The sequence below is a fragment of the Buteo buteo genome, chromosome 18 (genome assembly GCF_964188355.1).
Source record: "Buteo buteo chromosome 18, bButBut1.hap1.1, whole genome shotgun sequence".
Classification (NCBI taxonomy): domain Eukaryota; kingdom Metazoa; phylum Chordata; class Aves; order Accipitriformes; family Accipitridae; genus Buteo; species Buteo buteo.
Window position 1 is genome coordinate 13,053,003 of NC_134188.1, and position 26,000 is coordinate 13,079,002.

The window sequence follows — 26,000 nt, forward strand, 5'->3', positions numbered from 1 at the left end:
GCACCCATGCTGTCGTCAGCGAGCACAGAGAGGAAGCCGCTCGGGAGGATGGGTGGGCTTTCATCTGGATTGACGGCCGCGGGAACCATTCCAAGTAGAAGAAGCGGAAGAATGACACCGGAAGGAGCCAATCTGCTGGCGCTGCTCCTGCGGAGGGTGGGCCAGACTGGTCGGTGAGCTGCTGGTGTTGGCTGCAGGTGGGTGCGCGCTGTTCGGAGGGAGCGCTATGGGGGGGACTAGCATTTCGCCGGTTGCGGAGAGGTGACAGCGCTGGAGACCGCCACATCCCGTGGCCGGGCCCCGCGGTCGCGCTGCGAGAGGAGGGGAAGCCTTTTGCACCATCCGGCCAGAATTAGTCCCCCCTTAGAATGAACGGCGGCGCCGCAGGGCGCATGCGCGGGCGGCGCGGGCATGCTCAGTAGCGGCGCGGGCATGCTCAGTAGGGGCGCTGACACAGCTCCCCTCCCGCCGGCGGGTGGGGCGAAGGGCGGGGGTGATGGGGGCTGCTGTGGTCTCTGAGGCTGGCGCTGACGGGCTGCAGGGCCGGCGCCGGCACCGCGCTGATGTGGTTGGGGGTGGCCGATAACCGCGGCCTTGGCAAAAAGAATGTAATTTCCCTGTAACTTCTGGCTGTCGCCGGCTTTGTGGGAGACCGGGCCGCGTTTATCCCGTTGGGGAAAGTGTCCGCTGGGGGTTCTTCGTGGCACCGTTATCGCTTTACGGCAGGTGATTCTCCCCATCGTTGCCGTTTGTACGTCCGTGCTCCTGAAGGAGCGTCCCGGCCCCTGTAGAGCTGACACATGCCGGGAGCTGCAGCAGCGGGGGCGGCCTGCGTGCCTTCCCTGGACTCGCTGCTTTGTATTGACTGGAAAAGAGGAGACGATTGTTCACACATCAGATGCAAAGCACTGTATCGCCCTAGCTTGATTCTGGCTTCTAAAGAATATGTCCAAACAAAAGACTTAAGTGCTCTTTGTATAGTTGTCTGAACTGGATTCCCTGTGCCCTCAGTTATAGGCCATCTGTAAATCATCAAAAGGTAGTAATTTTGTTTGAATTTGGTTTTGAAGTTGAGGCATGGCTAAAAAACTTAGGGTCTGTTTGAAAATATACGACCCTCCTTTCTGTTGCTTGCCTTTAGAAGTATTTACGCTTTAACCATTCTATATTGACCATGTACAAATCATGCAAAAATACAGAAAATTATATTATTTCAGGTATTTCTTAGAATCTTTCTTTTTTTTGTTGTTGTTTAGCATTCCCAGCTCCTTGTTAATGTGAAAAAGTGCTGTTTCTACACAGGCCAGAAGAACTGCTGTCTTTCTGCCTAAAGAAGTCTTGGTTAAAACTCAGTATAGGTTGGTCTTTGCAAAATATTTTAAACACAGAAGTGACATTTTGGGGAAAAAATGTTTCAGCAAGGAATCAGTAGTGTAATTCACTTATTTTTAAATATGGTTTCCATTTTTTTTCATTATTTAGTCAAGGAAGGATGTCACAAATACTCCCTTACGTATTATCCAAAGACAGAGACAAAGTTAACTGACAGCAGAGGACGATTTAGCACAGTAAGAAAAAAAACCAGGAAAATGCTATTCACCAAAATCAAATTGTAGCTGAGGCTTACGTTTCAGGCATTGTATTCTGCACACTTTAAAGAGGAAATTGTGGCCATATCTATATTTAGTTCCTGATATGTGATAATTCTAACGGAATATGGATCTTACCTAGTTCCAAAAAACCCCTCAGGTTTGATTAATAGGTTTGACTTGTCAATGCATTCTACTTAGAGAGATGTAAACATACAGCATTTTTTTTCACTAGCGGATTTATTGATTTTAAAAAAAAAATAAGTATCATGTGTAAGTGCAAACTGAGATTCAAGATGCACTGTATAATATGTAATATGAATATGTTCAATATAAACCCACATTTTTATTATAAGTAAAACATGCTATGATAATAAGCTATGCTAAATTATTCTATAAATACGCTTAAAATTGCATGTGTGTTTTGAAACAAACACATATTTTAATCACATAGAGAAATGAAGGACTACAGAACCCAGTAAAAGCAGTTATTTCTTCTTCCAGAATTTGCAGTTATTATTTTTGCCAGAATTAGAAGTACAGCATGGCATTTTAATTCCGATTTTTTTTTTCTGAAAATGAAAATTAGAGTTCTTGAACTTTTTTACCTAAGAAAATAATTTCTAAAGGAACTTCATGAATTCGAGAAATTTAGCTTTATGGTAGAATCTGGTCAGTTTAAGTTCTTCTAAGTGATTATTTTCTCTATCTTAATGGATTCATCTGTTTGTGAGAGGGTATGTAATTAAAGATCACTGCTTGCAGAGGGGGAATCTTCCACTTTTGGAAAGCCTCCAGGAATCAGTGCAATTTCACTGCTTCCTATAGGTACTATGCTGGGGTTTCTTTCCAAGCTGTTTTTTTTTTCAATCACTTCTAAAGAACCCAAAGCTTTAAAGTCTCTGTGTCACCTTTCCTTCTTAGAATACTGTCTCAACATGTATTATTGATAAATGCCACTTTTGTGGATTAAATGTCTCAGAAGGTCACATGCATCTTTTTTTATTTTCTAAAAATTATTGACTGAATATTAATTTTCTTTGAAGCTCAGTTATTTATGAAGAAGCTGTGAGACTCAGCTGCATTGATATTTCCAAAGAGGAACCTGGAATTCTGTTGCTGTCTGTTTTCAATCTTAGACAGTCAGCGTCAATCAAAACAATAATACAATGTAAAAGTACAGAACTTTGTACTTAGTATTTATAATTTAATTACATTTCAATCCACTCCTATCTTTTAAGTCAGCAATTAGAAGTGTCACCAAATCCTTTAGATACCTGTTCCACTCATATTCATCTTGCTGAATATTAAATTAGATGCTCTTAAATTAGATGTGTAGTGGGGAGTGATGTCTTTAAAAATTGTTAACAAGTTATTAATTTCTCCCCTTTTTGAATAGATAAGGAGTGAAAATAGCAAATCATCTGGATGGGTATATCATAGACTTAATAATATAATACTTATTTTTTAATATTAGATTTTAAAATGCTGACCTTGACTTTTTCAAAACTTACATTAACTGTACAGTTAAATTTTGTATGAAAAAAAGAGCTAAAACTTCTCTAGAGAAATGTATACAATTTTTTTATCTTTGTTGGTCTTAATTCTTTCTTCCTAGGTACGTAAAGTATGCTGTAAAATATCAGCATTTATGATTTCTCCTTTTTAAAATCCTGCTATCTAGTAAGACATACTATCCAAGTTGGGAGAAGGCTAATGGACAAAGGAAATGTTCTCCTGAAGAACAATTTATTTCTCATAAGATATCTGCTAAGAAGTATTAAGAATGAATATTCTTTTTTATAATTGGTGAGAGACTGCTGTAGCACAGCTATATTGTGCTTTGAGATAAAGCAGATAGATTGTTTTACAATTGTAAATAGTAAAGTACCAAATAAAGGTTGAGTTTAGAGTCTTTTTGCCAGCTGTGTTGGTAGAAGAGAGAACTTCTACACACAGAATGTTATTTGTACTGTCTGAATGTGTACATGCCTCATGCTAGGTTGGTGTCTGTTATGCTGGGAACAGTCTCAGGCTTCAGTCCTGTTACAAAGGTTCGGTCATGTTTATTGTCAGGCAGGCATGGCCCTAACACGCTTTTTCTGACAAAGTGCTAACTTACATATACATGATACTTATGTATGCTCAATACTTTCACAAAACAACATCCACTAGGCTCCCCTAGGGGAATATATACAAATATATACAAAAAAACATATCTGTATGTATATTTTTATCTTAATATTATAGTGATCAAAACAGTTTGGTGTAAGTCTTTTCCAGTGTCATTCTGTACCCTGTGTTCTCATCTGGGTGTTTGTGCTCCATTCTTATTACACAGGCCTTTGCCCTTCCTTGTTCAATAAATATTCCTCTGTTATTCACTTAGAATTAATTGCACATCTTATACTATTCTCAACTTCATTAGCACATTCAAACTTTTGTAACCATCTTATCTGTCAGTCACAGCCCCTAAGGCTAATTTGACTGTTGGATTAGCGAAATCTTTTCATCAAAAGTGTTTATGAATATATGTACTTTATATAAGTATGTTCTGATCGGTGGTCTCATGAGAATACTACAGTAGACCCTGCACAAACAGAAGTTCATCTCTGCTCAAAGTTCACTCTGCAGTTCTGTTTGCTTTGGTGTTTCAAGTCTGGTGGAATGGATGTGAACACCGTTTCTAGGAGGCATATTGCAGTGGTTGTGATTTTAGTGTATGTCTGTTGAGATATTCTGCAAATGGCTGTCCTGGATGTTTTTGGACTCCTATCTAAGTTTAACAGTATGCTGTGTTTACAGATTCTTAGTGTAATATCTAGGCTTCAACAAATATCCAGGTTATAAAACTGATACTCAAAAGGGCAGCTGGACTTTCTGAAGCGTAAGTATAAACAAATAAATTACACATTTCAACTTTTTCCACATATAGAATTGTAAGTACATCTAAGAAGGATTGTTGATGGTGCCAACTAAAAGAAAATATAAATACGTTATGTCTTATAACTATCTTTGGAAAGGGAACATTAGCATTGGTGAAGTAAAAGAATTCCTCTAGAAATTCAGTGAGTGTTTTTGGCAGCTGTTTGCTTGGTGTACAAGTATTAAGGTCAATTAAACATTTTATTGTAGCTTTTAACCAATAGATAGATACTAATAATAGGAATGGGTGTATATCTCATATTTTGACTATGGGCTTATCAGACTTGTCAGTGTGTTTACCTGGCATCTGGGTCAACGAGCTCATTATGTTTTAGGCTGCTCCATCCCTTATTGTCTTGGGAAAAGGACAGTGTTAAAACAGAGGGGTCTTGTGAACAGCAGAACTAATGAGGTCTAGGTCCTTATTAGTGGACTTTGTGACAAACTATAAGAATGCTCTTACCCTCCAGTGCTCCCAGGTGGTCCCTTAGTTCATCGAGTGTAATGACTAAAATCAGCTTACTATCTCTATCCTCCTGCTGTTCAACTGCTAGCTGCTTTGTGGCTATACATAGGCTGGCCATTTCTTGCCACTTAACTAACAGGTGTGCAGAATGCCTTGCCCCTCAACTGGAGATCTGTACAGATAGCTTTGAGAGGTACATATATCTCCCCAAGCATGTATTATGTGGGGTTAACCTTAATAACATTGCAGTCTGTATCAAATTTCACTGTAATGGCCAACAGGCCACTTGTCTGATGTGACTTTCAAGCAGAAAAACAGGGCAAATATATTAATGTTTTCCCACAAGCAGCGTTCAATACCCGGTGTGCAGTAAGCCAATCTTACACACAGAACCAAGATATTTATTTATTTCATGTTTGCGTAAAGATGGGTGCTAGGTGATAATTCCACAAAGCTAGAACACCACACCAAAGAACTACAACATATTTATCCTGTTACATGATTAGTAAAAACCTGCCTAAGTTTACGTTCATTGGTTAGCAGTCACCATCTCATCTACTATTGGTTAGTTATATTAGGCTCACTTGCTATGTAAATTACCAAGCATGCTTCTTGCAAGGGGGGGCAAGTCTTTCCAGTCTTGAATTGAGTTGGTGGTCATGATCTCCCCCTGCAGCCTTTACCTTTCCCCTAGTTACCGCAGTTTTTCTGACTTAATGTTTCTTTGTCAATCATTCAGCCTTCAGTGCCTTCTGGGGCAGGATGTTCCCTTTTTATCAGTCTTTTAGTTCTTCAAGGGCATAGTTGTTAGTAAGGTATGATAAAAAGTAATCAGGCCTGCATAGTGAAATTATTGAGTAATGGTCCTCCTTAAAGGACAGTGCATCATGTTTAACACTAAATTAAGCAGTATTGCCACAGTCTAGGTATGAACTCAAACATATGCCTATGTTTCCCCTCTTTGAGACTGTAAAAGAGGAACCTCAGTGTGGTTTCTCTTATATCAGTCTCACCTTAAATTATTTTCTCATAAACCTTAAATCCATTAGTAGAACAACATTTAACAACACAAGATATTAGTGCGTAAATACATGCAAAAGCTATTAAAGCAACTATTATATAGCTCAAAAAGCTTTTTACCCATAAGCTTAAATCGGGGAACCAGGAAGTCAACCATTTAAATGTTTCTTCAAATCCGTAAGATGTGTCATCCTTTTGTATCTCATGGAGCATTTTAGTCTGTCTCCAGATTTATTCTAGGTCTGTAGAAATTTTACCACTCTGATCCACATATACACAGCAACTAGTATTTAGAACTGTGCATACCCCTCCCTGAGAGGTTAACATCATGTTGAGAGCCATCCTGTCTTACAAAGTGATTTTGGCTAATTCTGATACTTCTTCCTGTAAAGCTTTAATAGCATCATAAGTCTCGTTTCCAATTTTCTCAATTGTAGCTGAAATGTTTAGTATAGCTTTTTCTAATTCAGTAACTCCTAACCAGGGAATAAACCACCTCACAAAGGTGTGAAATCCTGTGGGTCTCTGGATTAGAAGTTCTTTTACTTCTTCGAAGGTAGCAGCCGGTCTGTGTTATGATTGCATCTCTCTAGACATTGATAATAATTTCCTGGTAAATTGTGAACTTTCCATTCTTGTCCTATTTTGTCATTGTGTGATGTCTGGTCACTGTTATTCTGCACATGCTTTACAAATTCTGGGAAAGAGAAATTGAGGGGTATTCCTATTAAAGGAATACCTTTGTTAGAATGCTTAGGGAAATGAGTACGGATCCAACAATTAGACTTTTTTTGCCATTTGTACTGTTTCTTGCATCAAAGTAAAATGCCAGGTCTGCTTCCATGGATTTCCTGGTTCCCCACAGAGCGCTCTGGCATCTTTTAACTTTATCCATTGGCAACAGAGGCATATCACCCTCCTTAGCTCCTTCCTTTCTTTTCTCAAATAAATCTGTATATCTGAAAAAGTATGAAAATAGTTATCCAAATGCAATACAAAGATACTAGGCCTTGTATACAGTCTAACTCAATACCTGACCCTTTTAAAGTCCCAACCACAGTTTACTGGGATTGAGAGAGCTTCAGCTTCAGTGATCCTGTTTCTTCAGAGATCCATCCCTTCTGCGGAGCTTTCTTCATGTGGGTATAGTGTATCCACGAATCTATACCTTTCACTTCTATACAGCAGTATAAGTGATAAGTAGCACCAGGTAAGGTCCTTTCCACTTTTCTTTCAAAGGCTCATCTTTCCAAGTACAGATGAAAACTTCATCTCTGGGTTGGAATTCATGCACCAGTGAGTCTAAAGGTAAAGGAGCTCACTGGTTAAGGTACCTATGTAAGGAAGACAAAGTCTGCGACAGGGATAATAAATAATTACCCAACATTTCTTCTCCTTTTATGTGCATTTGGTCTCCTTTTCCCAGCATTGAGTTTGCAGGATACAGTTTTCCATACAGTATTTCAAAAGGACTCACTTTTTCTGTTACTCTAGGAGTGACCCAAATTCTCATTAATGCTGTAAGTAGAACTTCTGCCCACTTCATTTGCGTTTCCTGACACAGCTTTGAGATCTGGCTCTTTAGGGTTTGGTTCATCCTTTCTACCTTCCCACTTGATTGGGGTCTCCAAGGTATATGTAGATCCCACTGTATTTGTAGAAACTTGGCGACCCCCTGAACTACTTCAGCTATAAAGTGAGGCCTGTTGTCTGATGACATCCCTTCTGGCATGCCGAATCTTGGAATTACTGCTCTGAGCAGGATTCTAACTACTTCTCTAGATTTGTTGGTATGGCATGGGAAGGCTTCAGGCCACCCAGAAAAAGTAGCTACCAACACCAAAAGGTACTTAAACTGGTTACATTTTGGTAGTTCAGAAAAATCCATTTGCCAGTATTCCCCTGGGGTTCAGCCTTGTCCCACTTCTTTGGAAGGACCCTTTCTTTGAATTTTTGGATTATTCTTGCAACACTGCTGACAGTGTCATGCAATTACATAGGCTAATTCTTGCATTTTTGGTCCTGCAGCATATCTTTTAATGCTCGCAACCAAAGCATCTGCTCCCATATGGGATTCATCATGGGTTTTCTTTAATATTTTTCTTACCATTGGGGTGGTGGTCAATACCTGTCCATGTTTAGTTAGCCACTAACCTTCCTTCCTCTGTCTTGGTACATTCCTAAATATTTAGCAAGTTGATCGTCTTCAGAATATTCCGGAGGTTCCCATTGAACTTCTCTTGGTGGGATCAATGCCCCAGTCAATGATCCTCTTTCTGCAACTCTTTTAGCCGTTTCATCTGCCTTTTGATTTCCTTTAATTGTCTTGGTTTGTCCTTTCTGGTAAGCTTTGCAATGTACAATCACAATTTCTTTTGGCCCTAAAACAGTTTTCAGCAGTTTTAAAATCTCTGGCCCGTATTTGATAGGGATTCCTTGAGAGGATAACAATCCACACTCATTCCAAATGGCTCCATGTGCGTGGACCACTCCAAACACATATTTGGAGTCCATATATGTTTACCTTTTTATCTTTGGACAGCTTTAAAGCTGAAGTTAGAGCTATGATTTCTGCTTTCTGATGGAGGTATTGGGTGGTAATGCTCACACTTCAGCCTCCTCTTGTAGGGTTACCATGGCATACCCAGCTTTCCGTTCTCCATTCATTATAAAGCTACTTCCATCTGTAAAAAGTTCAGTTTCTGGATTGATTAAGGTAAATCTTTCAAATCAGGTTGGCTAGAGTATACCTGTTCCATAACTTGCAGGCAGTTGTGTTCCAGTTCCCCCTTCTTGTCTACCAGCATTAAAGTGGCAGGATTTAAGGCTGAACACATTTTTAAAGTGATGTCATCCGGTTTGATCACCACCTGATACTGGGCTAACCTGCGAGGAGAGATCCAATGGTGACCCTTTTGTTCAAGTACAGCTATCACTGCATGTGGTACAAAAACTGTGACAGGCTGCCCCAAGGTTAATTTCCGGGCTTCTTTAACTAACACCACCACTGCAGCCACAGCTCTCAAACATGCAGGCCATCCTTTGCTTACTTTGTCTAACTGCTTGGAGGAGGAAGCTACTGGTCTTTTCCAGTCTCCCAGAGTCTGTGTCAGGACTCCCAATGCTACATGTTGCCTCTCATGCACATATAATGTAAAGAGTTTGCTTAAGTCTGGCAGACGCAGAGCAGGGGCTCTCATTAGTTCAATTTTAATGGAATCAAATCCTTTCCAGCACTCTTGTGTCCATTCCAAAGTTTCCCCAGGCCCCTTCATAGCTGCATGTAATGGTTTGGCAATCATGCTGAAATTTGGTATCCAGAGTCTACACCATCCAGCCATTCCCAAGAACCCTCATAGTTCTCTCTTAGATAGAGGCAGGGGGAGCTATTCAACACATAGCTTCACTTCTTTCTGCTCCTATTTTCCTCTTTCCCTGAGATATCTCTAATCCCAAGTAAGGTACAGTGGCCTGTATTATTTGAGGCTTTTTCTGAGATAATCGATATCCAGCCAGTCCCAAGAAATTCAGCAAATCCATAGTTGCAGTTTTACATTGTTGTTCAGTCTTTGCCCCAAGTAGGATATCATCTATGTACTGCAGCAAAGCAATGGAAGGATTCTTACCTTGCCAATTTTCCAATTCCTTGGTAAGTACATGTCATGGGTTGACTCTGGCTGAATGCCAGGTGCCCACCAAAGCCATTCTATCACTCCCCCAACCTCAGCTGGACAGGGGAGAGAAAAATATAACAAAAACTTGCGGGTCGAGATAAGGACAGGAGAGATCATTCACTAATTACCGTCACGGGCAAAACAGACTCAGCTTAGGGAAAATTAGCTCAATTTATTACAAGTCAGCCAGAGTAAGGTAATGAGAAATAAAACAAAATCTCAGAACACCTTCCCACCACCCCTCCCTTCTTCCCGGGCACAACTTCACTCCCGGATTTCTCCACCAAGCCCCCCCAGCGGCACAAGGGGGACAGGGATGGGGTTTACGGTCATCACACGTTATTTTCTGCCGCTTCACCTCCTCAGGGCGAGGGCTGATCACACTCTTCCCCCGCTCCAGCGTGGGGTCCCACCCACGGGGTCAGTCCTCCACGAACTTCTCCAACGTGGGCCATTCCCACGGGCTGCAGTTCTTCACGAACTGCTCCAGCGTGGGTCCTTTCCACGGTGTGCAGTCCTTCAGGAGCACACTGCTCCAGCGCGGGTCACCCACGGGGTCACAAGTCCTGCCAGAAAACCTGCTCCACGGGCTCCTCTCTCCGCAGATCCGCAGGTCCTGCCAGGAACCTGCTCCAGCGCGGGGTTCCCACGGGGTCACAGCCTCCTTCGGGAACCCACCTGCTCCGGCGTGGGGTCCTCCACGGGCTGCAGGTGGAGATCTGCTCCACCGTGGACCTCCCTGGACTGCAGGGGGACAGCCTGCCTCACCAGGGTCTTCACCACGGGCTGCAGGGGAATCTTCGCTCCGGCGCCTGGAGCATCTCCTCCCCTCCTTCTTCACTGACCTTGGTGTCCGCAGGCTTGTTTCTCTTACATGTTCTCACTCCTCTCTCCAGCGGCTGTTTCTCACTCTCCCAACTTTTTTTTCCTTCTTAAAAATGTTATCACAGAGGCGTTACCACTATCACTGATTGGCTCGGCCTTGGCCGGCGGCGGGTCCGTCTCAGAGCCGACTGGTATGGGCTCGCTCTCTCTCGAACACAGGGGAAGCTTCCAGCAGCTTCTTACAGAAGCCACCCCTGTAACCCCCCCCGCTACCAAAACCTTGCCACATAAAACCAATACAGTACATTACCAAACAGTGTTGGGTGATTTTTGAATCCTTGTGGCAGCATGGTCCAGCAGAGTTGTATTTTCCTCACTGTGGTAGGACTCTCCCACTCAAAGGTGAATATTTTCTGGCTTTCTTCTTCCAAGGGGATGCTAAAGAAGGCATTTTTTAGATCTAACATTGTAAAATACACACTATCTTCTGGAATTGTTGACAAGGTATAAGGATTTGGGACAACTGGATGTACATGAACTGTGCTTTTATTAATTTCTTTCATGTCTTGTACCAACTGATACCCTTGAGTTTGAGGTTTCTTAACTGGCAAGATGGGAGTGTTGTACTCTGACTGACATTTCCGCAACAATCCATACTGCACAAAAGTATTAATCAATGGTTCTAAGCCCACTCTGGTCTCTAATTTCATAGGATATTGGGTTTTGCTTACCAGTTGAGCTCCCGATTTTAATTCAACTTTTACTGGAGTAGCGTTTTTGGCTCATCCAGGTTTCTTGGAAGCCCATACCAGGGGTATTACAGCATCCAAAATTTCCTCTGAGATTCTAGTCTCCTCCTGTTTCTTTTCGGTCAGTAGACACAATTGAGCCCTCCATGCTGTCTCTTCAAGCACGTGTAGCTGAATAGACTTATCAGAAAATGTCAGTTGCACTTTCAATTTACACAATAGGTCATGTCCCAGCAATGGGAGGGTGCATTCTGGCATATACAGAAATTCATGAGTCAATGTAGTATTTCTGATTGTACATTCCATAGGTTTTAAAAACGGCTTAAGAGCTCACTTTCCTGTGACTCCAACAATTGGCATATACATTTTATTTAAAGGCCCCTTACAACTAGTTACTACCTAATGGGTTGCCCCGCTGTCTACCAGGAACTCTATAACTTCATTCCCCAACTTTATGGGAACCAGGGGATTGGCTGGGGAAATCTCAGTATTCTCCTCCAGTCCCCTTCATTTGGTATCAGGTATCTCTAACATAATCTGATCAACACCTGACTCTGTTCCCCCTTTTTCCTGAGGATTCAGCAAATAATTTTTCTTTCTGTGGGCATTCCTTCCACATTTTCTCGATAGGACCCCACTGATTGCTTCCAATTCAATAGATCTGAGGTAGCGAACGGGCCATGTACAAATACTGGCTATCCCTCCACCCCTATTGCCTGTCTCAAGGGAGCTTGTATAATGGGACGCTGTTCCCTCGTTCTCCCTGAGATTGGGCTAAATTTCTTACTCTGTGCACTTGAGCCGGATGTGGGCTGGTCTTCATTTTCACTGTTGCTACTATCCCATGATTTCCTTTTCTCATCCCTTCACTCTACATTTACTGGATTCCCCTTTGGGACCAACATCTTCACACCTTCAGCCTCCCCAGCATCCTTAGCACACTTCCCTTTAGATTCTTTTTCAATTTCACAATTTTTACAATTCTTTTTCTTTCCCTTTCCATTAACACTTTCTGCTAATACATACATTCCATCAGCATCATCTATCAACATTGTACATTTTTATGGGTTTCATGATTACGTCTTAAAACGAAAACCAAATCAACATACACAACTTCATCCCATTTATCCATCCTTCTACAAAACAACATTAATTGTAAAGTAGTATTATAATTCAATGATCCATTCTCTGGCTGTTTTTCTCCATCCTCCAGTTCATACATAAGCCACCTTTGGGCACAATAAGGTTTTAATTTATCTTTCTTCAGGGGATCTCCTCTGAACTTTCTCCAATTTTTCAGGATTCATCCTAAGGGAGTACACAGGGATACTTTGGTAGAGGCAGCCACACCCATATTACACTTATTATTATTTCCTGGGAGAAATTTCTTAACCCACAGCTACATATACCTTTTTCCAATCCCCCTGTCAGAGTAAGAAGCCTTTTAAGCTCCTGCTGCGGGCCCTTCTTGGCGCATCTTACACAGAGCAATTCAGAGTGTTTTTGAAAGCCATTGTCCCTTGCCTCCCTTTAAATATCTTGTATTGGCATTGCACCATTGAGGTGCCTGTCATCTCTCTGTAGAGAGGAACTGGTGGATTCCCCAATCAAAATGTCGGTGCATGCTAGAGTCCCTCCCGGTCCCATCTCCTGTCCGGAGCAGCAGAACAATCTGGGCAAGGCTTAAAATGGCCATCCTGTCTGGGTCACCAGAAACTGTTGTCCCACAACTGGGGTTCAATACCCAGCGTGCAATAAGCCAATCTTACACACAAGAGCTATTTATTTCATGTTTGTGCAAAGATGGGTGCTAGGTGATAATTCCACAAAGCTAGCACACCACACCAAAGAACTACAATGTATGTATTATGTCATATGATTAGTAAAAACCCACTTTAAGGGGATTTGGTTTTGGAGGGGTTTTTTTTAGAAAACCAGGCTAATAGCTAACCAGGCATTTGTCAGTGTAAGATGTGTAAACATTCAGTATGTGAGCAGAGAAGTTTCATCAAGTGTGTCCTGGTTTCAGCTGGGATAGAGTTAACTGTCTTCCTAGTAGCTGGTACAGTGCTATGTTTTGAGTTCAGTATGAGAAGAATGTTGATAACACTGATGTTTTCAGTTGTTGCTCAGCAGTGTTTAGACTATAGTCAAGGATTTTTCAGCTTCTCATGCCCAGCCAGGGCACCTGACCCAAACTGGCCAACGGGGTATTCCATACCATGGGACGTCCCATCTAGTTTAGGAACTGGGAAGTGGGGGCGGGGAATCGCCGCTCAGGGACTGGTGGGGTGTCGGTCGGCGGGTGGTGAGCAATTGCCCTGCGCATCATTTGTACATTCCAGTCCTTTCATTATTGCTGTTGCCATTTTATTAGTGTTATCATTATCATTATTAGTTTCTTCTTTTCTGTTCTATGAAACCGTTCTTATCTCAACCCACGAGTTTTACTTCTTTTCCCGATTTTGTCCCCCATCCCACTGGGTGGGGGGGGAGTGAGTGAGCGGCTGCATGGTGCTTCGTTGCTGGCTGGGGTTAAACCACGACAGTCCATGGTAGGGTAGCTTGAATTTGGTCACATTAGAGAACACATTTGATCTCACTGCAGGCAATACCCAGTCACATACGCCAGTACTCAGGGTCTGATGCATCATGTTACAGGAGATGCTGGAAGGCTGGTTGTGTGACAAGTACTTGGTGGGTCAGATGATGGAAGAGGGCTTGAGTATATAGCCTTTGCGTGCCATGATAAGAAGCTGTGTCACACACAGCCACATGTTAAGAAACAAAAGTAGGAGATCCTGAATCTAATGAACCATCTACTGGAATTCGGTTCTTGGTAATCCACATAAAGACAGACTTTGTAATTGGAATCCTGTGGGAGTAAATGGAGCAAATATAAGGAGGGTCATTGCCCAGCTTTCCTGAACTCCAGACCTATGCAACATATGTCTGCACCCACTATGTTTTCTACCCTTTTGTCAGTAACTTGATCAAATATTTATAAATATAACTATCAATTAATTCATATGGCTTTGTAGAAGAATGCATGAAATAATTATAAATGCTAGTTGGCTTTGTTTAACATACCAAGTTTTAGCTGAATTGTTAATATATTTTGGAGGGCTCTAACAGACTCGTCAACAGATCCAGTAAACTGGTAGATTAGTACCAAAATTATCAAATAAAGCAAGAATTGGCTACAAGGGAGATGAGAGTTGAATTTTTTAATTTTTTTTTTAATGGAGTGGAGGGGAGGATGAATTAGGCTAAGCCATAGCACAGTATTCATTAGTATCTTCATTAATGATACACAAAAACGTTAGAGGTACACTGCTGAAATTTGCTTTTAATAAAAAAATCAGGAGACACTGCTATTACAGATTAGGATTAGGATGCACTGGATGACCTACAAATTGGAATAGTGAGACACAGATGAGATCTTAACCATAATGCTGTACAACAAATCTGATATCAGTGAAAGAAATACGAGATCAAACTGGAGTGGGAGAAACTGCAAGAAATAATAAGGATAACAAAAATTAAGTCTTATAAATGGACCTTGGAAAGTTTGACAATTGTTCATTCTAATAAAAATTGAGAGAGGATGTCAACAGTCTTGATAATTATAAGAGTGAATAAATATACAAAGGAAAATTAAGTCAAATGACAATTTTGACAGAAGAACAAATATATATATAAGCATTAATAAATTGATTGTGTAATTAAAAGAAGGTTTGCAGTCTTGGCGCCAATGTACTGGGATAGTCTTTGTGTGGAAATAGTGGCGGTAAAAGAAAACTTTCTGAAACATAAATTGCTTTTATGAAAGTGATTACATGATGTCTTTGCCTAAAATAGCAGAGATGGACTTGATGACATTAGATGTTTCTGTGTTCATTATACAAAGATGACTAGTACCAAAATTGGTAACTTTACCTACAGAAAGCAAGATGTACATTGGAGCTCACTGTAGAAATTACATGTAAAAGGAGAAAGACGTCTACTATCTATTATGAATTCCAGAATTTTGTGAAAAGGTTTACAATCCCTTTAGAAGAAGTGTTACTTTACATGATGCCATGTAAAGATTCCATGCTTGGAATTCACTTACTTTTTTTTTAAAGTTTCATTCAAATGTAGGAAACTAATTTTAGTGACACAACTCTGCTTTTGAAGATTCAGTCTTTTGAGGAACAGGCTTTTAAATTCATAAGAAAAGGGTACGCTAGAGAATTCTGACATATAAAAAAACTTTATGATTTATGGAAGTTTATGAGGCCATACATTATCAGAATAAATGGTGGTCTTGTTCTTCTGTATCTTCCTAGTTCCTCAGGCTTAGAATGGAAAGAGTGAATACGTGAGATTGTCTGGCCATGGGAATGAGAAGATGCCTGCTCCAAGGGTGCCAGTGCTGGCAGCAAGATCAATGGATCTCTTCTATTCCAGGAGACATGGAGGTCTATTTGTGGTTGGAGCTACCTGACTAGATAAAGTATAGATCAGTCTGCTATGAAAGTACCTTCTATGAAGAAGACTGCCTGATGGCTTAGTTTCTCTGAATGTATCACGTTGTCAGATAAGCCTTTTTATGAAATTAAAAACCAAAACCAATATTTTTCTGGTTTCCAGGTTTGGCTTGGAATTTTTATCCCCTTCTTTGTCAATTCAGGTGGGCCATTATCTGCTGCTAATTTTAATTGGAATTGTGGAAGCAAAATCCTGCAATAGCGAAACACTGGAATGTTTCCTTAAGCTTTAAAATAGGCAAGCTTGACTCAAATTTGCAGTAAGGGCACTTTATGCATGTGTAGCAGTATAAATAGCTCTTTAAATAGGTGTAAATAAAATATGTTCAAGTTTAAAGTTTCTTTATGTTGGCAAAGTGGAGTAAAATATTGTAAAAAATAGTGAAGACCAACATACCATACAAACAATGCACTTCAGTATAGGGATTTTCACCAGAAAAACTTGGCTGCTGAAAGGGAGATTGCATTGTCTTCAATTTATATCAGTTCTGAAGCCAGTTAATTTACGCCACTGTAAATGAAGCTCACAGTGTGCAGCCTATGCTGTAAGCAAACATACAGCTTCCTAAGCAAGACTAGAGGTACAAGATAAAATCAGTATCGACTAAACACTCAAAATTGCACTGTCACCAAACCGTCTCTAAATGACCCTATTTGGTAAGCCCTAGCAATCCTGTGATTAGGCCAGGCTGTCGGTGTTTGTTTGTATTCTGTTATTTTACTCCAGAATGCCTAATGGGAATCCACTTAGAAAGTAGTCTAGGAGCCTGTATCTCCCTTCCACTGTAAGCTGTAGAAAGACCACTGGTCTGCTTTGAGTTTGCGGGTTTGTAGTATACAGGTGAGCCTTTTGGAATCTAAAAATATGTAACAAAGTTTTCCTTTTCCATCTTCATTTTACATAAAATTGTAAGAGTTTGGGGGTTTTTTTTAGGGTAAGCCTAGGACTAGTCTTTTCTCTTGAATGACCATTAAAAATTTTAACACACTCCTTGGTGTGCTTCCTGTGGACTTTACTGAAAAAACTCATACAGGTGGGTACTATTTGTAGAGTTGTTCTTTGATATATTTCAGATATTTTACTTTTCAAAGTATGCTATATGTATATATTTTGCAAAGTAGAAGTAGTATTATCAAACAAAATTACAAACCAAATTCAATACTGGGGATTTTTTTGTTTGTTTTATGGTATATTGATTTTATTTATTTATTTTTAATAATAAGACTGTAGAATCAATTACTTATTTTTCCATTTCAGTTTCAGGAATAGATTGAAGAAACCATGGCCAATCAACGGGATTACATTAGCAGACCTATTTGCAATGGAATTTCTGTTCCTGAAAATAAAATCAATTCCTTAGTGGCTGAAGGTCATGGACAACAAATTCTAAAAGTACTACAAAAGTTCAGAGAACAAAATATATTTTTTGACTTTAAAATTCTTGTGAAAGATGAAATAATTCCTTGTCATCGTTGTGTACTGGCAGCATGCAGTGATTTTTTCAGGTAAACCTAATTTTGGCATGAGTTTGCAGGAAATGGACTGTAAGTTCTGTGGGAGGGAGGGAAGGAATATAATTACAAAAATTAAAAAATAAATTGTCACAACTTACATATGTCTGCAGAGTTTTGAGCAAAGCATTCAAACGTCTTACTAAGGATAGCAAAAAAAAGAACCAAAACAAAACTACAGTGTTAGGTGCCTAACCATACTCCAAATACATCTGTTTGTATTTCCAAAGTGACATGAGGACTCTATAAATTTGAGTTTCAGACAGCGTTCTATACTCTGAAATACAAATGTCAAACCATAAGTGCATGGTTCTGCTGTTAGGTAGAAATGACACAAGTTGTGTGTCCTTAAGACTGCCTGTTGCCTGTATCTGTACTTGAAGGTCTGCAAGGGTATTGTTTGACTTTGTATGCAACAGTCTATGTACTTTGACACATTTGTATTGTGAAACATAACAGGTTGATTACAAATACATCTTGCATTAAGCAACTGTGGATAAATTGTACATGGTTTTGGAACAGGACTGGATTTTGTCTAAGATGAGTGGTTAGTAGAGTGTCTTCAGAGGTATTGATATTAACTTTTATTTTTTTACAAACTACAGATTTCAGCCTTTCAGCATGAAATGGATCTGTGGTCTTCCTTCTGGTGCTTAAAGCTATGCATTCTTAAGGGGCAGACAGATCATTCACATACAGGATATTAATTTATGAAGAACCTTGCTAACCTTTTTATTAGTAAGATCCAAACTCGCAATTCCACACTGAAAGTCTGTTTCAAAATACACTTTTTACTAAAACAGAGAGCTAAGATGCTCTAACAATGAAAAAATGAGCTCCTGGAAATGAGTTAATGACCTTGATTCAGTTGCCCATGCATAGGTGACAAGTGTTACTTTCACATGGCCTGGAGCATCCGATGGTCTGTGGGAGTCTGCCATATATCACAGAGGATAGAGGCTAGACATGTTCTTAGGACTACTGTAAAAGGAAGAAATACAGATGAAATAAGCTATTTCTCCAGTGTAGCAGCAGATTTGTTTTTTCTCTGACACACAGAACTACTTGCATTTCAAGTGTTTACTGCTTGACAGCACAGAGATGCTTTGGTAGAAAGGAATATTAAGATGAAAAAACTAATTCTAAAAATTGCCACTGGAAGCTAAGCACGTGGTAACGTATCTGTCCTTTTCACTACTTACAGGCTCTTCAGGTTAAAATCTGCCAGGAGAGACCTCTCCCTGCGTGTAATAGTTGATAAGAGCAGCCATCAAATTCATAAGTTCTCCTGGAATGCAAGGCCCATTTATTGCCTTCAGGGAATAAAAAGTACCTAGGTCCACTAGATAAATTTTAAAATGAAACACCTTTTGTCTTCCTTGGCCTTTGGACTTCTCTTGGTTTTGGTTTCATTGTGCAAACCCAAGATTCAGCAACATTTTGCTCCCTACTTGTTAGCTTTCATAATCAAAGCCTTTGCCTAGATTGCTCTCCTTCTACTACTATTGTTCAGTTCCTATTTTACTCTGTAATTTCGAGATTTGTATCATAGCTGTTGGGTTAATGAGGAAAGGCTTCTAAGGATTGTCATTTAGTATGCAAAAAGGTCTTTGGGACTTAAGTGTCTTATTGTAATTTTATGTTCTTGTTGAGGAGGTCAGACAAGTTCCTGCTTTACCTGATGTTAACTTCCCCAAATGTATGCTATACACAGTGATTTTTTTTTTTTCTCTTTGGCTTCATAAAATACGGGATTTTAAAAATCAGATACTATACAGATACTAATTGTATAGCTGAACTATGATATAATACTCTTTTTTAATAGGAACTATCTATGATATATTAATAATCTAGATTATATATTTAGTATTTGATGATTTATCTAAATCTTTCTCCACCATTATCTTTTGTCAAATTCAGAAGCCATTGCTATCACAATGTTGCTGATGCTTAGGCTCTGGGAGGGTAGGACAAGTGATGTTGCAGCACTATTCTGTTGCCAGCACTTATCCACTTGAAAAACTTCAATTATTTTATCTTGCCATGTTAGATTGTATGAAATAGTTAAATGTTATTACATATTTAGTAATAAAGTTGTCCAAGTTGTAATAAAATTTACACAAATCTACTCATCAAGTTTGTTCCATGACTTCAACCATCGTCTTTGTATTCAGTCACAATCTACTTTCTGCACAAGTTTCATTGTCATGCAATCATATGTCAAAACCTCATTTTTCCTGACATCTGCCTGTACCTATACATCTATTTGTCACCTCTAAAGGAAAAACTAAGTTTCCTCATTTTTTTTTCCTTTCACCCCTCACCTACTTTTATTACTGAGGAATGCACCCATCATCCATCCTGCTATTTGCTCAGCCTGCAATTTGGAAGGCCTTTTTTTGCTTAACTTTCTATATTCATCCACACTGCATGACCTAAATCATGGGGCTTTTTTACTGTATATTTTTTAAATCTGCCTTTCTTTCTCAAACTGTTGAAACTGTTGCTGCCCCGAACAATTTCACATTTTCTCTCACATTGATGGCTGCAGAATTCATCGCTCTCTGTGAAAATCCATAAAGAACACAGGTGCTGCTATCATTTTTATCAGCCATCACTGTGAATATGTTCTTATCACCACTCCTTTTTTCCTCAACCATATCAAGCAAATGCATTATTACTTATGAGAACCTCCACATTTTAGACCTCTACAGCCTGCCCACCTTATATGCCCGATTGTCTCCTTCCTCTCACATCAGTGTCTTCTGCTGTTTGCTAGATCTTTAATCTGTGTGTTTATCTTCTATATTTTATTCACAGAGCCATGTTTGAAGTTAATATGAAAGAACGAGATGATGGCAATGTTACTATTAGTAATCTATCACCCAAGGCAGTGAAAGCTTTTCTTGATTATGCTTACACAGGAAAAACAGAGATAACAAATGATAATGTGGAAATGCTCTTCCAACTGTCGTCATTTCTTCAAGTTTCACTCCTTTCCAAAGCTTGCAGTGACTTTTTAATAAAAAGTATTGATCTTGTGAATTGCTTACAGTTGCTTTCTCTATCAGAAAGTTATGGTTCTGTCCGCTTATTTGATCATGCACTCGATTTTGTACAGCACCACTTTTCCTTGCTGCTCAGATCAAGTGATTTTCTGGAGATGAATTTTGAGATACTACAAAAATGTCTTGAGGCTGACGAACTAGATGTCCCTGAGGAAGAATCAGTGTTGAAAGCTGTCCTTCAGTGGACCAAACACAACTTAGAAACACGACAGAAATACCTGCCTAATTTGATTAGAAAAGTGAGACTACACCAGTTACCTGAAAAGACGTTGCAGGACTTTCTACATTCTGAAGAACACTTACTTAAGAGTGCTAATTGCTCAATAATAATCAATGATGCAGTTAAAAGTGTGCAAAACTTTAGTGGACTGTTTCCAGATGCACGTCCTTCAACAACAGAAAAATATATATTTGTTCATAAAACTGATGAAGATGGAGAAAACAGACATACATTCTGCTACAACATCAAAACAGATAAATGGAAAGAACTACCACATACGCACATGATTGATCTTCCAGGGTCAAGTTTATCTAGCTATGGAGAAAAAATATTTATAACTGGAGGATGCAAAGGGAATTGTTATAGGACTGTCAGGCTTCACATTGCTGAACCATTCCATGATGCCACTGACCAAACCTGGTGCTACTGTCCAGTCAGCAATGAATTCTCCATAGTGTCAGCTATGAAAAAACCAAGGACAATGCACACATCTGTTGTAACCTTAAATCAGCTGTTTGTAATAGGTGGAAAGACCAGAGGAGCTCAAGAGACCCGAAGTCTTTTGGATGTAGAATCCTATAATCCTCTTTCCAAAGATTGGAAATCTGTAAGCCAATTACCAAGAGGTATCTACTATCCAGAAGCAAGTGCATGTCAGAATATAATTTACGTCCTTGGCTCAGAAGTTGAGATTACTGATGCCTTTAATCCATCTCTTGACTGTTTCTTTAAGTATAATGCTATGACTGATCAGTGGTCTGAGCTTGTAGCAGAATTTGGGCAGTTTTTCCATGCAACTCTCATCAAAGCCGTTCCAGTGAACTGTACATTGTACATATGTGATCTCTCCACCTACAAGGTCTACAGTTTTTGCCCAGAAACCTGTGTTTGGAAAGGGGAAGGATCTTTTGAATGTGCTGGCTTTAATGCAGGGGCAGTTGGGACAGAAGACAAAATTTATATATTAGGTGGTGATTATGCTCCAGAAGAAATCACAGACGAGGTTCAAGTCTACCATAGCAGTAGGTCTGAGTGGGAAGAAGTTTCACCAATGCCAAGAGCCTTAACTGAGTTTTACTGTCAGGTCATTCAGTTTAATAAATATAGGGACCCCTGGTCATCTGTACTGACAATTTGCTCTGGAGAATTTTGAAACTCGCAAGTCAAAAGAATCTATTTAAATGCACAAGTTTTAGAACAGATTTTTAGGTATTAATTTACAGATGGAAAAATATGTACTGTTTTGTTTAAATCTTCAGTTTAAATTGTATGCTGTAGAATTGCTTTTGGAAGACTCCATTAAATTCTCATTCATGCTACTCATTATCTAGAAAGTATTACTTCATTTTATATGCAAGTGTTCTCTGTAATTATCTGAATAATTTTCAAAATATTACTTTTCAAAAAAGCATAGTCATGAGGAATTCATTGTGTAATATGTGCCATTATTTCTGTAATATTCACAGTTGTCCCAGTAGACAAATTGCTGAGTGAGAAAACTGACTGTGATACTGTTTTCCCTATGTAACTGAAGTTTAAAAGAAGTTTACATTAGTGTTGTTTTATTTAGGTTTTTTATATTCATAAACCTGTAAGAGGAATTAATTGTCAGCTTTGTCTTATTAGAATGACCTTAGCAAGGGCAAGAGCCAAAGTGACCTTCACAGCATTAAAACCAGGTATCTAACTTGAAGAGACTGATAATTCCTGTCATCTTACTTCAGCTCTTCAGTTTTACCAGTTTTTCTCCATCCTCGTGCCTTAGTAGTAGCTGTACTTTCTGTTTTCATCCCATTAACTGTGGCATGATAAACTTTGCTAACATTGCAGGGTGGGCAAGATTTCTACAGGATGGATGATTCATGTGGTTATCTTTGCTTCAGTCATGCTGTTAACTAAAGAAAAAACACTTTAGGATGTTTTCTAACAGAAGTCTTCCATCTCTGAAGTCTCCAGTGCTACCTACTAAGCGGCCACTAGGCTGCTTACAGCTGCAAGCTGTAAAATAAATTTTAGTTGTTACTTTGGTTAACTACGGGAAAAGTTCGTATCTTGTCATACATCAAATACAAAGTTACAAAAATAAATCCCCATATGTAAAGTCAAAGTAAAGAGTATTTCTGAGGTAAAAGAAATACTTTTTTTAACTTCTATAGTGGTTTAAATGAGTTAAAACACTTTATCTTGTACTTCATTGTAATTTTAAGTGTTAAAATCTTACATGGTAAACACTACACAATATATTGCTTGATAAACTTTCAGTAGTCATCTATTATAATGTTAAAACTGTAATGGAGTTCTAGTATTAATATTAGTCTAGGCATATACTGTGAAGTAAATTTGATCTCATGCATACAAAGCGGGACCTGTGTCTGACGGGACGACACTGAAATTAGCTAGGTTTCATAAATTCATTTGTAGTCTTCCACAGCCTGAGAATTTTCTTTCCTACCAGCTATTTGAATAAGACATTGGGAGCCCTTGTGTTCCATATAATTATTGTTTAAGCAGTAAGCTTGTCTTCTGCCAGACAGAATGGTTCTAAACACCTAAGCACATCTTTTCCAAGCAGTTTAAAATGAACAAAATTTAGTGAGGCGTCTAAAACATCTTTCATATGGCTTGAGATGACCGTGGTAAGTTCATTATCACATCACTACTGCATGTACTTTTTGCAAAACTCAAGCTCAATATTAATGCTTAAAGCTTAATATCGCCTAGCAACACACTTCTGTTTTAAACAGTAAACAATGGAAAGTTCCAATTCTGTGATTGACTCTCTAATTTGTTATCAGATACCTTTATAAGTTTAGATAACATTCATCATAAATATTTTCATAAGGAGGTAAATGAAAATTACGCACATTTGGAGAACATATTAATAGAGTGGAACCCTCCCACTCAATAATTTATTTGTATTAAGATGCGTGTCAGTTCTGTAGAAGTAAATAGCTTGTTATTACAGTATTTCAGGAAACTTCTACATTTATTTTGCTCTTTTCATAGTGAGTCTCCAAATCATATTATAACTACACTTAGCTAGGTAACCTTACAATCACCACACTAAAATCCAAGCATTTTTCTATTGGAACACAACTACTTTTTGTTACTGCAAAGCAAATGTATTGAATAGTTTAGGAGAGATATACTATTCCTGCTTACTGAAACAGTAGGAGAAAAACAGACATATAGGAGAACAGTAGTTTTAGCATTAATACAGCTACTACTCAAGGTAGCATAGAGACTTCATTAACCATTAGCTATTGCAACTTGTCACTTCATCAGACTAGGAGGCCCAATTCTCCTTTGCTTGTGTTTTTGTGTTGTTTCTATACCTGAGTAATAGGAGTATGCAATTTATGCAATGAGAAAAGTAACATATTATGCCCATAGTACATGGGTATAAATAGCTATGCAAATTGGAAGAGACTAGAGAATTGCAAAGTTTTTTTAATTGCCACTGTCATGACCAAATTGCTGGGTCATATAAACAGCAAGTGAGTCAGTAATTCAGGTGATGCTCTTTCCTCTAAGTTTTTCCTTACGGCAAATTTTTTTTTGGCAGTCTTCCATCCAGCTACTTGCTGTACGTATAAGCCTCTGGCACATAACAACAGACAGAGCAATGACATAGTGTGGTAAGTTACTTATTAGTATATATGGTGGAAACTGAATGAAGCTTAATTTGGAAAATAGACATTCTTCTTTAATATTCTATGCTACATTTGCACAGGAACTAATGTCAGTTCCCAGTTTGACAAACCATTCATGGATTTCAAGCAGGGTTGAGCTCTCTTGCTCAGTGATCAGGAAATAATGTAGTAGTGTCAGTTACTTTATACCATTGCTTAGAGAGAAGTTACTGTGAAATAGTACTAATTTTCTTCAGTTATGTAGGTAAGCCTGTATTACAACTCTCACAGAGGAAAAAAAGGTCATTTGCCACAATTCCACATACAGAGAGTTAAATCCGATAGCAGAATTGAGTGCAGAAGAAGCTGTGTTAGAAAGTCATGGTTAAAAACAAGGCTTTACGATAGAATTGAGGGCCTATGCGCCAAATCCTGTGATTAATTACTAATGATATAAGAAATCTCAGCGAAGTCAACTACACTACTCCGAAGAATATAGATTACTTGCATGAATAACTGCTGTAGGTCTGGATCAAATAGATTTTTCAGTCTAGTTTACACAGCTGTTATGCAATTTTTAAAAACTCACAAAATTAGTGCAAAGCGAGTTTTTCTATATTTTTTCTGACTTTTCAAAGCTCACAGTACTTTATGAAAAAGTACCTTTCTCTAAAAGTAGTCAATGACTAGATTAATGATTACCTATGTTCTCACTGAAATATAGTAAGATGTTTAAAACATACAGCTTGCATGTGAAGTTATAATCTACTACTTGCACTTAAATTATGTAACCAAAACATTTCTAATAGTATTCTATGTCACAGAACACATTATAAGCATGACCAGTATAATATACATAAAGATAATATATATTGTATGTGGGATTGTAATATCCAGTAATGACTATATTGGATAATCTTAATTTTTAAAGAATGTTATCAAAACATTATGGCACTTTGGTAATGTTATCATACTGGTTTTAGTTGTTATAATATCAATTATTCAGGTGTTTATATTGATCATGTTTGCACAGACCTGATGATTATTATTTATGTACTAATGAATTTATTTTCTATATTCTAAATACATTTGTAGTAAGTCAGTTTACTGCTGTTAAAAATTCATTATATTCACAAAATGGAGTAGATTTACTGGGTCAGATTTATTTCTAGTATTACTCCATGAAGAAAGCTGTATACCTCCTCTGATTAGTAGTAGGTAAGGTATAGGCTATAGAATTGTGCTGTCTGCAGTTCGTAATGTGGAGTCTAATTTTAGGTGTTTCTGTTTGTAGGTGACCAACAGGAGGCAGCATGAGATCTATTTTAATTAAACCAGACTGAAACCAGGGATATATTTGACAATATTTATAACTGAACATTATACTCAATTTACTATTTTTCCCTTCTAACATCCAATAAAGCATAGAGATCAGTAACATTTTGCTGCTGCCTGGGCTCTGCTGATATGTGGAAAGTATGATACTACACATTTGCTGAGATGTTCTTTCTTTTGTGAAATAAAAGCACCAAGCAACTGAATCCTTCTCAGGTCTGTTTTTTTCAGTGACTTTCAAAATACAGAGAATCTTACTTTTTGTTCTTTCTTTCTTTTTTCAGCTGGAGAACATCTGAATGTTAGATTATAACCAAGAATGCACTTAGCATGTATGAAAACTGCAGTAAGAGGGGTTCTTTAATTATCCTTGGACCTTGTATTTGTATATCCTTTGTATATCAGTTTGCTGCTCCCATGCTAAATTTGATTTAGTCTGCTGAAAAGTTATAA

The 26,000-nt window shown here is 38.7% G+C and overlaps 1 protein-coding gene across 5 annotated transcripts; it reads left to right on the forward strand.

Annotated features, from left to right (window-relative positions):
* Positions 1 to 20: 20 nt before the first annotated feature.
* KBTBD3 (kelch repeat and BTB domain containing 3) lies at positions 21 to 25,741 on the forward strand. Of its 5 annotated transcripts, XM_075050015.1 has the most exons (5): positions 21 to 197; positions 15,580 to 15,746; positions 15,884 to 15,923; positions 17,039 to 17,286; positions 20,113 to 25,741. In XM_075050015.1, exons 4-5 carry the CDS (start codon positions 17,063 to 17,065, stop codon positions 21,731 to 21,733), a joined length of 1,845 nt encoding a protein of 614 aa, XP_074906116.1. In that variant the 5' UTR covers positions 21 to 197; positions 15,580 to 15,746; positions 15,884 to 15,923; positions 17,039 to 17,062; the 3' UTR covers positions 21,734 to 25,741. The 5 variants fall into 5 exon arrangements, 4 of the variants coding, with proteins under 4 accessions (XP_074906116.1, XP_074906115.1, XP_074906114.1 ...); XR_012653428.1 differs by lacking the exons at positions 15,580 to 15,746; positions 15,884 to 15,923 and having other exon boundaries at positions 20,113 to 24,218; positions 25,507 to 25,741; XM_075050014.1 differs by having other exon boundaries at positions 15,580 to 15,923.
* Positions 25,742 to 26,000: the final 259 nt, after the last annotated feature.

Bases quoted from the DNA above. Each gene is read 5' to 3' on its own strand.
- KBTBD3 (XM_075050014.1), top strand. From the start codon at position 17,063: ATGGCCAATCAACGGGATTACATTAGCAGACCTATTTGCAATGGAATT. The intron at 17,287-20,112 runs GTAAACCTAATT...TTTTATTCACAG, and splicing joins GCATGCAGTGATTTTTTCAG to AGCCATGTTTGAAGTTAATA.